Source organism: Sceloporus occidentalis, unplaced genomic scaffold (assembly GCF_023333645.1).
Source record: "Sceloporus occidentalis isolate IW3139 unplaced genomic scaffold, rSceOcc1.0.p SCAF_22, whole genome shotgun sequence".
Lineage (NCBI taxonomy): Eukaryota > Metazoa > Chordata > Lepidosauria > Squamata > Phrynosomatidae > Sceloporus > Sceloporus occidentalis.
In genome coordinates this window covers 11,278,867-11,292,216 of record NW_028317002.1, presented here as the reverse complement: position 1 = coordinate 11,292,216, position 13,350 = coordinate 11,278,867, and the positions used below count along the sequence as shown (strand labels likewise).

At 40.2% G+C, this 13,350-nt stretch overlaps 1 protein-coding gene across 1 annotated transcript; it reads right to left on the bottom strand.

The window, feature by feature from the left end:
• Positions 1-5,070: 5,070 nt before the first annotated feature.
• LOC149301023 (schlafen family member 13-like) lies at positions 5,071-12,937 on the bottom strand. The gene is made up of 5 exons (XM_089484581.1): positions 12,849-12,937; positions 11,092-12,101; positions 9,910-10,032; positions 8,513-9,221; positions 5,071-5,836 (listed from the first exon to the last, which is right to left on the bottom strand). Exons 1-5 carry the CDS (start codon positions 12,935-12,937, stop codon positions 5,071-5,073), a joined length of 2,697 nt encoding a protein of 898 aa, XP_089340707.1.
• Positions 12,938-13,350: the final 413 nt, after the last annotated feature.

Below are 13,350 nucleotides of genomic sequence, written 5' to 3'. Positions count from 1 at the left end.
TACCCCTCTACCCAGTATACAATAACCAGCCAATCACAGCAAACGCTGTACCTTACCGGTGATTGGCTGGTTGTTGTATGCAAAGCCTGCTTGGATTGGGTGGGTCAGCTCTCCCTAACATACGTACACACCAGCTTACAAGCACACATATACACATACACTGCCCTTACACGCACCTGTCCATACACATACACTGCCCATACACAGACATATACATACATACACTGCCCTTACACACACACACATATATATATGTATCTACACATACTAAATATACTATAGTATACTATATATACTGCGACGGTGAACCGGGCATGGTGGTGGATAACATATATATTTCTCAGAAAATACTGCAGTGCAATGTATTTGATAACCCCAGGCAGAATGGTTTGTTACTGACAAAATAATGGTAATGTTGTAGTTATGTTTGGGTCCCTGGGGTGGAGCATTTGGAGAGAAGGGAGGGCCAGTGCTCCACTCCACAGTTTACTTGCAGCAGGTGATGAAGCCAGTCCAGGAGTTCTGGTTATTCCAGATAGTTACTCACCTGTTACCAATGAGCAGCAGGGGGCTGCTACAAAAAGGAGCCCTGTGAGTTATTCAGGGGAGAAACACAAGCAGTGAGTGTGACTGCATTTTCTCCTAACAAATCTGCTGAACGGTTCCTAAACGAAATGGTCTGTCGTAAATGTTTTTTATTGGTAGCGGGTAAGCCGTCCAACGAGAGTTAGTGGCTGTTTGTCAGTAAGTGCTCAGAGAGCAAGGCTTTTCTTTTTGCTTGTTTTATTTATGTTTGTTTACAGACCTTTTAATAAAAAGGACTACAATTTCTAAAAATAATTCAGCCTTATGTGATATTTCAAACCTTAAGACTGTGTGGTTACATGATCCCAGCTCACAATACATACACACGGTATATATATATATAAACACACACACACCAGCTTACAAACACACACCTCACCATACACATACACTGACCATCTCACACCAACATATATACACATACAATGCACTTACACACCTTTCTCCCCATCTCTTACCTTTCTCATCTTCTATCTTCCATCCAGTTGTGCTTTACTGCTCCCTCATCACTACGCGCCGGCAATTGATGCCGAGCTCCGGGACATGACGTCATCCCCGCGCTCGGCATCAATAGCCGGCGCATAGTGATTAGGGAGCATGGAAGCCGAGGTCTGAAGTGCCAGACCTCGAGCTCCCTGATGTTGGGCTAGTTAGAGGGAGGTCGTGATCTCTCCGACCAGCCCTGCTCATCGGGCGCCCGCTGATCAGGGCTAGTTGGGGAGATCACGATCTTGCACCTACCTCGGCGCGGCCCTGAAGACCGGCCCAGGGGAGGCGGCTTCTCCGCTCGCCCCTCCCCGAGAGATTCGGGATTTTCCAGTCCGGCTCGACCCCCGACTTTTGAGAAGATTTTCTCGGGTTAAAAAGTTGTCTTATACGCCGGAATATATATATATATATATATATACCGTATATATACCGTATTTGCTTGATTATAAGACGACCGGATTATAAAACGACCCCCCAAATCTGAATATTAATTTAGGAAAAAAAGAAAAAGCCTGAATATAAGACGACCCTATAGGAAAAAAGTTTTACAAGTAAATGTTAATTCATCTAAACTATTTTTTTTAATAAAAGCTATGATTGAGAAAAATATTTTGGTTTTATTTCCTTCTATTTTCCAACCTGCCCCCCAGTTATGCACATCTGCCCCAGAAATGCCTTATTTCCCCTATATGCCACTGTGCCCCATGATATGCCTTTTAACCCTCTAAATGCCACTGTGCCCCGTGATATGCCTTTTAACCCTATATGCCACTGTGCCCCATGATATGTCTTTTGACCCCCTTTGTGCCACTCTGCCTCCAGAAATGCCTTATACCCCTATATGCCACTCTGGCATTTAGAGGGTTAAAAGGCATATTATGGGGAAGAGTGGCATATAGGGAGGTTTAAGGCATTCAGGAGGCAGAGTGGCGTATAGAGGGTTAAAAAGGCATTTCTGGAGGCAGAGTGGCATTAAGGGGGTTAAAAGGCATTTCACTTACCGGTGCTTCTGACTTCCCTGTCATGTAGCCGGGGCAGCGTGTAGATCCCACGCACTTCCGCTGCAGCCGGAAGGAGGCGTGGCTAGCAGCGGGGGTTGTCTGCGTCCATCGCGCAGACCTTCCCCGACTGTCAGAGATGAGAGTTCCCCGCATCGGTGCGGCACCGGTGCGGGGAACTCTGATCTCTGACAGCTGGGGAAGGTCTGCGCGATGGACGCAGACAACCCCCGCTGCTAGTCACACCTCCTTCCTGCTGCAGCGGAAGTTGTCTACGCGAATCGCGTAGACATCTACACACTAACCAGCTACACACCGGGGACTCAGAAGTACCGGTAAGTGGGGCGGGGGGGGGGGGGAAGACAGGATGCATCCAGGTCCCCTGCAACTGCGGGGGATCTGGATCTTAGTCGTCTCATAGTCAGACCTATTTGAGGTCTGATTATAAGACGACCCCGATTATAAGACGAGGGGTATTTTTCAGAGCATTTGCTCTGAAAAAAACCTCGTCTTATAATCGAGCAAATACGGTATATAAATTTTTTATTTTTTTTACATTTTTTGGAACTGGAAGGTTCCCCTGATGGTGACATCAGTTGAAAATCATTTTTACATGTTACCTTTTTTAATTTTATTTTACTATTTTTATATAAATGTTTTTATTTTTCATATATTTTACTAATCACATAGCGATTAGAAAGCTGGGCTCCATTGACTTGCATGGTTGAATGCAGTACCTGTATTCAACCTGCAACTTTGCTACTCCACAGTGTTTTGTTTTGTTTTTTTAAAGGACGCCACCATCTTGCGAGTGGCAAAATCACTCGCAGTGGCGGTTGTGACCGCTCTCCGGAGCGGTCACGGCACATCCTGGGGTGGGAGTTCGGTGTTCCTTTGAAGTTTAGGAGGCGATCATTGATCGCCTCCTAAACTCTTTTAAAACTGCTTCCGGCGCCATACAGACGTTGACTTCCCGGGGAGGGGCCAGACATGGACCCTGATGCCGATCTCGCTGTTTGAGTGCAGAAAGGGAACGTAGATCGCTTTCTGCACCCGTTTAAAGCCATGACGGTCCTGACACTTCAATTGTCACCGGATGTTAGCGCATGAAGTGCCAGAACCGGCAATGGTCATTAAGGGGTTAATTATTGTAGGAGCACAACCACAATATGAATTTAAAGAGATAGCCTATATTTTATCTCTGATCCCAAATACTTTTAGATCACCCCAAAATGTATAATTCAAAATGAGATATCACCACGATAGTTAATCAAGAGATCATTTATTGTAAAGACACAACCTACAAAATGGCTTGATCTGCACATTGCAAAAAATAAAACATGATATAGAATACACTGTATCATTGATTGGTTATCAGCTATGAATAATTGGCTTGTGGATCCAACACATACAGAAATGCAACAGGTGAAACAGCACATTGCATAAACATCTCAGATTTATCAGAATGATATCACCTTATATGAACAGCATGTGTTAATATCAAAGCAGTTAATTTCAGTCCGCTCGGCGACCACAAACAAAAGAAAATGCAATAAAGAGACTGGTAACAAAAAGATCACTATATCTCACTATATGAGATCGTAGCAATAGTGCTAGTACAACAATTTATCATACATTTTAAAGTAAATTTGAAAGTAGACACCCCATGGCAGTGTTTTAACTCTTTCTATGCGAGAATTGTTTGAAGATAAAGTGCTAATTTTAGGACTTGCTCATAAAAATATTTTATATATATATATTTTTTTGGGGGGGGGGGCATTTTATTACAATTTTTTTTTGGGAACTGGAAGGTTCCCCTGATGGTAACATGAGTGGGGAATTATTTTTACATGTTACCATTTTTTCTACATTTATTTTACTAATCACATTCTGATTAGAAAGCTGGGCTTCCTTGACTTGCATGGTTGAATGCAGTACGTCAATTGTCACTAACTGGATTTAATTAGGAAAGACTTGCTGAAGCAGCTATTTTCATCAAAGCTTCTTTGTTCTCAATATGATATAAAGCCCAGAAGATAGCACCGACTCCATTTTGTGTTTGTGTGAGGGTAGTAGGCTAAAATATACTACACTTGCTTTTCAGCCTAAAATATCTGACAATCTAGAGGTGCCTCTTAAAAGGTATGGTATTTAATAAATATCCATTGTTTGGGGAATACATATGGCTTTAATATATTAAATCTCCGCCATCAAGAATTCTCTGGGTTTAGATTTATTAATCTTACCTTTCAATTCAAAATAGGGCACACCATACTTGGTGGGAAAAGTCAAATTTACCAGGGGAAACGTCTATCTAACAAATATAATAATATTAATATATAAATTTGATTATATACCCTTACTAACAATCTCTATGACTATGTGACAATCTCTATAAAGGAAGAATAAAAGCTGTCTGGATGATCAAATAATTATATTAAAATATATTAAAATATTATACTAAAAAAAGTTTCATATTCTTTGAAGAACCATCTACACGGACCCTAAATGCCTCCATTTGTGGTTTTAATTTTAACAACTGGGCCTGTCTTTGTTGGCTTTGTCAAGAGTGAAGGAGTGTGAGAAGAGCTCAAACACCTTACATGATTTATTATTCTGGTCTGTATGGATGCTCATGAGGACTTTCCTAACATTGATAGGCCGACGTCTAGAAAAGTTAGTAGTATTCAGCCAGTTCATCAGCGAGGAGGCCTTTTGTTGCAAATCCAGTACACTTACTTGCTCACACTGTTAGGGCTTTTTTTAAAAAAAAAATATATAATTAAAACGTTTTTAATTATATATATATAGGAGTCCCGGTCCTCATATAAACAATGTGTTCAATTGTACACAATTACATAGGATCACAACCCACATACCTAATCAGTTAACATAATTTTAAGTATTAAGTGTGACAACGAAGAGGAAAAAAAGTTCTGACTGGATGCTCCCAGAAAGGTAAGCATGCGATTGAAAAAGTGGTAGTTCTAGTAAAACGCTACTTTTTTTCATACAAAACATGAAGTTTTGTAGAAGCTCTTGATGCGGCAATCACTAAAATATTGTCATGGATGTCAGGTAGTAAAGACACAGGGTTAACCACAAATACAATGCAACGTTCAAGACCAGAAAAGCGGCGGATACTATCCACAACAATAGCATTTTTCATGATTTCGTTGGCGTTTCTGATTCGATTCAGCCTTCGTTTCAGCAAAGCTGGTGCCAATTCCTCTGTAAACTCAAGTGCTGTCTCTTCTGTACTACACAAAACAGCAATATCTTTTTCTGAATAGCCTTCTTTCAGGTATCTGTAGCAATGGTCTGCGACATACCGAACAATCCCCTTTTTATCAAGATGAATTTGTATGACATGCGAACCTTCAACTGGATGACAACATTCAGACTTTGACATTATTTTTCTTAAAAACTCTGAAGTGTGGGAATTTGAAATAATTTTCTCCATCTTCGGCAACATGAAGTTGTAGATTGTGGTAGCATTGCGGACAACTTTATTCAAAAATTGCTTACTTTGGTTTATAACTGGTGGAAGGCCAGTTTCAAAACGATGGCATGACTGAAAATAGTCCAAAAAAAGCCAAAAAAATCCTGTTTTGCTAGCTTTATGGATGGCTTTTGCCTTTGTGAACCAATCACCATTTTCTGTTCGAAAATTCTGACCGTCGTCGACTATGATGTGTTGTATCTCTGGGAATGTTCCTAACATAAACCTTGCTCTTGTCACTGCCACACACACATTCTGCTGGCTAGAAGAGAAAAACAAGTTTAGATTAAAGGTCTGTTTATCCTTGCTGTGCATTAAGGTTACAATGGTTTGGACATTGTTAACCCCTTGTTAACAAGCCTTTTTAAATTTTGTATCCTTCGTGATCGAGGCTGTTTTAACACTTCTGTGGTGTTTGTGTTAAGCTGTTTTCTCATTTGCTGTACCTCCACACTAATTATATATACCGTATTTGCTCGATTATAAGACGAGGTTTTTTTCAGAGCAAATGCTCTGAAAAATACCCCTCGTCTTCTAATCGGGGTCATCTTCTAATCAGACCTCAAATAGGGGTCTGATTATGAGACTAAGATCCAGATCCCCCGCACTGCTGCAGGGGACCTGGATCCTCCTGTCTCCCCCCCACACACACACACACTTACCGTTGCTTCCTGCTGTATTGCCAGGGCAGCGGGTTGACGTCTATGCGATTCGCGTAGACAACGTCCGCTGCAGCCGGAAGGAGGTGTGGCTAGCAGCGGGGGTTGTCTGCGTCCGTCGCGGATCCTTCCCCGACTGTCAGAGATCACCGGTGCGGGGAACTCTGATCTCTGACAACCGGGGAAGGTATCCGCGACGGACGCAGACAAACCCCCGCTGCCAACTCCACCTCCTTCCGGCTGCAGTGGAAGGAGACGTCAACCCGCTGCCCCGGCAATACAGGAAATTGGAAGCCCGGTAACTGTGTGTGTGCGTGTGTGTGTTAAATGGGGGCATAGGGCATTTCTGGAATGCCTTATACCCCTATATGCCACTCTGGCACTTAGGGGGTTAAAAGGCATATTATGGGGCAGAGTGGCATATAGGGAGGTATAAGGCATTTCAGGAGGTAGAGTGGCGTTAAAGGGGCGTTTAATAGAGCACTCTGCCTCCTGAAATGCCTTATACCTCCCTATATGCCACTCTGCCCCATAATATGCCTTTAAACCCCCTAAATGCCAGAGTGGCATATAGGGGTATAAGGCATTTCTGGAGGCAGAGTGCTCTATACAATGCCTTTTAACTCCCTTAATGCCACTCTGCCTCCTGGAATGCCTTATACCTCCCTATATGCCACTCTGCCCCATAATATGCATTTTAACCCCCTAAATGCCAGAATGGGATACAGGGGTATAAGGCATTCCAGAAATGCCCTATGCCCCCATTTAACACACACACGCACACACACAGTTACCGGGCTTCCAATTTCCTGCTGTATTGCCGGGGCAGCGGGTTGACGTCTCCTTCCACTGCAGCCGGAAGGAGGTGGAGTTGGCAGCGGGGGTTTGTCTGCGTCCGTCGCGGATACAGGTTGGAAAATACAAGGAAATAAAAACAAAAAAAATATTTTTCTCAATCATAGCTTTTATTTAAAAAAAAATAGTTTACATGAATTAACATTTACTTTTTTCCTTTAGGGTCGTCTTATATTCAGGCTTTTTCTTTTTTTTCCTAAGTTAATATTCAGATTTTGGGGGGTCGTCTTATAATCAGGGTCGTCTTATAATCGAGCAAATACGGTATATATATATATATATATGTCTTTTTAGGACAAGAAGGGCTTTCTTTACTATTATGTTGATCATATCATCTGATTTAATTTTTTAAAACCCACTTTTTTCTGACTTTTATTTGAATAATCTTTTACCCATCTACAAAATCTAATGGAAACACTTGGTAAATAGATTCTAATAATATTTGTCCTGTGGTCAGAAATACTTCATGTTTTTATGTATTTTTTTGAAGTTATAGGGCAATAAGTACAAATATTGTATTACTATTTGAAAATAGATTTTTTTCGCATTTTTCTCAAAACTAGTGGTAGGGACATTATAACACCGATATTTGTCATAAATCTGCCCGCATGTGCATATTTTTCAAAAGCAGGCAATCCAGGGTATTCGGGGAAAAGAAAAAATGTCGGTGCGCTAAGCTAGTCACAGGCTCAAATAATCGCTAAGCTAGTCACAGGCTCAAATAATCGCTAAGCTAGTCACAGGCTATCCAGGGTATTCAACTTAAAGTATTTTGACATTTCTTTAGAGCCATTTTACTACAATCTTTGCCAAAGTGATAACAGTTTTGGTTATTTTTTTTCCACACAGAATATATAGTATACATTTACTAAGAATTTAAATGGTTGCTAATAAACAATACCCCAATATGTGTTAAGCAACATCTCCTGAGTACTTTGCACAGAGATCTTTGGTTGTTTGGGGCTAAAAGGCTAAAAGATTTGGGACATGCACATTTAAGGTATTCAACTTGGAATTTTAACATCTGGTCATCCAGTCCCATTTGGGATATTTTTCATCCTGGCCAATTCAATTTACCCCACCATACCATATATACTCCAGGGTATTTCAAATCCTGGTATTTTAACACTTTTCTATGCACTAATTCTACCACAAAGTCAGTTTGTGGTAGTAATTTAATTACACAAATATGCTTTCCCCTAGTTTTATCCAAATGCATATGTGTATAAAAACCTCAAATATATAAATGCACAAAGTCTAATGGTAACATAGCAAAATAATTCCTGTGTTGCTCTCAATAGGCTGTGAATAGCAATACCCTATATTGGGAAACAACCAACAAACTAATACTACTATGTGATGTGTTCAAATAGATGTATATATGTTTATAAATATGTAATATTTAACATAAAAATAAAACTTACCTGATGTAGTATTGTAAAGGCTGGTTTTCACAGATATAGAGAATATCTTCTTTTGAACAACCAAACATATTTTTAATTCTCTCCATTATCTTCAATGCAATGACTGTCTTTCCAGATCCTGGTAGCCCATGCACAAACAAATGCCGATTACTTTCTAAACAATCTGACAGAAGTTCATACTGCTCTGTAGTAAGGAGGTTGAAGAATTCGTTTCCCATCTGGTCACTTAAAACTGATTTAAAACGAAGCATGATTATAAGAAGGGAGGGCAATAATTCTTCAACATCTTTAAGGGAAACCAGCTGATAAACTTTTGGGTAGGTGATCACCTCGTGTCCCCGCTGATTTTCCTTCTGCAGTGTTAAAGCTTTGGGAATAACACATAATTTACCAGTGTAACAACCAATATTGACAAGCTGCTTCTTGATTGTTAAAGCAGTCAATCGTGAATATTCAAACTCTTCCTGAGAGATATCTTCTTTAAACACAGTATACAGTGTTGGGTAACTCTCTGTAGCCAACAACAAAGCATCACAAACAACATTTCGATTTTTCTGCAGTCCAACATCAACTGCCCAGCTCCTGGAAAGAATTAGAATACCATGCCCTTTTGAAAGCTGCTTCTCCAATAGATCCCCCAGTTCTGGATTCTCTCTGGAGAGTTCAGTGTATAAGTTTTCTGGTTTTATAATTATCCTGCTTCCAAGATCTATAAAAAAAAAACCCAAAGAATTAAAACAGCAAATAAAATAAATAAAACGCAATAATCTAGGTATATGTTGATTTCCACCTAATTTATGATAGTTTGGGAAATAAAGTGATCTTAAAGGGGAACTCACACCAACTTTTTAAAAAATACATTTTACAAAAAATATTGTATTGTTTCTAAGCATTTAGTTTTTGCATACCATAATGTTTTCAGGCAGCTCCAGATCAGCCATTTTGTAAGTGTTCTAGCTCTGTTATCCTAACCCAATTTATTAGAAAAACACACTGGCACTATGTATCATACTGTCTGTTGTCACAAAACAGCAGCTCATGTTAATCACCCAGTCTGACATTAAGTAATGGACAAAAGGTGTGGAAGACAAGGAGAGCAGTGGGCAGTTCACTGAATATCTAGTGGAAATGGCCACCTATGAAACCACAAAGGTCAAAACTAATATCACTAAACCCATGATACCCTTAACTCCAGCTAGAATTTTTTGCATAGGCCTATTGAATGTATTCTTTTTAAGTCACATAAACTACACATGATGTTCAGTAAAACCGGAACAGAAAGCTTCTAGCCCTACAAATTCCAGACAAATAAAGGCATTTCTTGATGATGAACTTCCATTAAGCACTTGGTTGACTTCTATGTGTAAAGGTTTTTTAACCTGCAGACTGAAACGTACCTCCAAAGAGCTTTTCCTGCACCTCCACCAGTGACTCATTCCCATTCTTTATATACACAGGCTTAGCAAGTGGTGGTCGGTCAGACAGGCTCAGCTCAGTAAACTGAGATTCCAGCATGCGAGCTACAACAAAAAGTGCAGGAAAAAGTATGCAAATCCTTTGGAATTATCTGTATTTCTGCATATATTGTTCATTAAATTTGATCTGATCTAAAACCAAGTCACAACAGATGCACCCAGTTTGCTTCAACCAATAATACAAAAAGAATTACATGTATGTCTTTTCAAACACACCATTTAAACATTCACAGCACAGGGTGGAGAAAGTATTTTTTTTGGTATTTTTTTTTTCCACACAAATTGTACTTTGGGTATGAATTTATAGCTCCAGGTACGTCACTATCAAACAACACCCCAATGTGTGGTCAGCAACATCTCCCGAGTACAGTCATACCCCAAATGCATGGGTTTGTCTGGTGTTTAGGGTTAAAATGCCACATTTTGGAAGTGCGCTCCCCACCCCCATTTTGGTCAGTCTGCGCCCATGCCCTATCTTTGAGCCCAGCCACTCCAATTTACCCCATAAAACCATTCAATTTTTTAAATTAGCGTTAATGCAGTACCTGTATTTAACCTGCAAGTGGAGCCAGAGTTCTCTAGAGGGTCTGGAGACCATCTAGCGAACTTTTTCAACTTTATAATTTTTTTTTACAGGGCGGCTGCCATCTTGCGGCTGGCGAAGTCACACGCAGTGGCGGTTGTGACCGCTCTCCTAAGCGGTCACAACGTGTCCTGGGGTAAGTGTTTGGTGTCGCTGAATGCCTCGTGATCGAGGCATTTCAGCAACACCATTGAAGTTTAGGAGGTGATTGCTGATCGCCTCCTAAACTTTTAAAACGGCGTCCGCCGCCATACAGTGGCGGATGTTGACGCCCACGGGGAGGGGCCAGATATGGCCCATGACGCCGATCTCGGTGTTGCTGAATGCATCAACATCGAGGCATTAATGCAACACCGTTTAAGTGAAGAAAGTGATCGTTGATCACTTTCTAAGCTTGTTTAAGACTCATGACGTGTCAGGCACGTCATAGGTCGTTAACTGACCGTTTTGCATGACGTGCCTGTCCCGGCAATGGACGTTAAGGGGTTAAAATAAACAGAAAACAAGAAACCACGTCTTACCTTTTGGTGTAGGGCTCATCCTATTTATCCAATCAGGTGCGTATAGTTGCTTTATGTCATTACTGTCAGATTCTAACATCCATGACTGAGGATCTTTGGTGAAGACAAAACAACAAACTTTCTTGATTTTCATAATAATCACATAGCCTGAGTGTTTGTTTTGATCATCACGGACATCTTTTATATGAAGCTCATAAGGGAAAATACTTGTATCCATTTGACATTGCTGGGTGTGGACAATTTTCAGCTTGCCTACTTTACGTTCTACTAAATCTTTAAATGCCGACCTCTCTCCTCCTTTACCGCAGCCTTTTACTATTGACTTGTCATTCACACCAATGATCAAGTACCCTCCTGCACTATTCCCAAATGCTGAAAAATACTCAGGAATGACCTCGCTTATTCTGTCAAATTTTTTTTCAGTAGAGAAATCCTTTAATTCCACATATTCTGATTCTGAAAATTCCAGTTGTTCATCTAAACGCAAATGGTCTCGATCTAGGAATGCTTGAAATCCTTCTATGCTTGAGCTTATGTCCCGTCGGGATCTTTTGTTCTTTGTTTTTTCTTCTATGAGATTCATCACTTTAATTGGATCCGCCATATATGTAGAAGTGAATGATCGAATATACAAACCAGTATCCAATGAACAGATTCTCGGCGATCCTGCTCTGGTACTCCAAGATTTAACAAATATATACAGAAGTGATCCATTTTGAATCATATCATAGTAATTCTCTGATGTCGTGTTGCATATAAGTCTATCTAAGGATCTTTCAATAGTCACACGATGCTGTGTGTATGCGTAATCTTTATTTTTGATATCCACTAGTGCTATGCCTCCTCCTGAATTTAGCAGAGCACAAACAACTTTAATTATAGCTTCTTTTTGGACTTCATATTCCTTCTTATTCCGTTTTTCACCAAGCGTTACTGCGCAAGCATAGACTATTTGATCAGGATATAAAGACTCAGCCTTTCGTGCCTGGGAAGATTTTCCATTTTCTATTCTGTCAATAGAGAATTAACAGATGTAGTATTAAAAGCAATGCAAATAACATCTGGTTATATCCTGAGATATGTTTGTGGTATAAATTTAACCCCTTAAGAACAGGCTGCTTTTTATTTTTGTACCCTTTGTGCCCGAGGCTGTTTTAACACTTTTGCGGTGCTCGTGTTTAGATGTAATTTTCTCCTCACTCATTTAGTGTACCCACACAAGTGACATATTGTTTTATTCAGGACAAGACAGGCTTTTTTTTTTAAATACCATTTTGATCATATTATCTAATTTCCTATAAAAAAAACAATATGATGAGCAATTGGAAAAAAAACCCAAGACTTTATCATTTGAAAAATCTTATACTCATCTACAAAATCTAATGAAAAAAACTGCTAAATATATTATACTATTTGTCCGGAGTTTAGAAATACCCAATGTTTTAATTGCAAGTTATAGGGCAATAAGTACATGTAGCATTTTGCTATTTAAAAACCATTTTTTCCAAATCTGGTCATTCTACCCCATGTTCTATCTGGAAAATCTTTGAAGCTGGTCAATGCAATTTACCTCCATCAAATATCATTTTTTTATTTTTACTACTAATTCTACTACCACCCTTTGTGGTAGTACGGACGCACCAAAATATCGGTGGCTGAAACATATCGCTCGAAAATGGCATTATCATCAAAATGCCAAAATAAATAAAAAAAATAAAAAATGGCGAAAATTTGTCCGCAGAAGCCCTGCTGCTTACCTGTGCGTTGCTCGCACATACTGTGCGAACAACGTCTCTTGTTCCGCGCAGGGGAAGCAGGAACCCAGCGGAGTCACGTAAATTTTCATCACGTCACATGACTCTGCTTCCCCGGGCAGCATAGAATGCAGTAATGCAAAGTTTTCAGGAGGGTCTGGAGAGACTCACTTGGAGACTTGTTTATTTTTTTTTAAATGAATGGCGCCATCTTGCAAGAGGCGAACTCTCTTGCAGTGTGTCCTGGGTGTTTGGTGGCGCAGAATGCATCGGTATCAAGGCATTTCAGCAACACCATTGAAGCTTAGGAGGCAAGCTCTTTTAAAACGGGCATTCGCCCCCATACAGTGTATGGAGAAAGTTGACGCCCCGTGGAGGGGCAACACAGTGCCCTTGATGCCGATCTCTGTGTTGCTGAATGATTACAGCAACACTGTTTAAGTGACGAAAGTGATCGACGCTTGTTTAATGCCATGACCCATGACGTCATTGGTTGTTAAGTGTT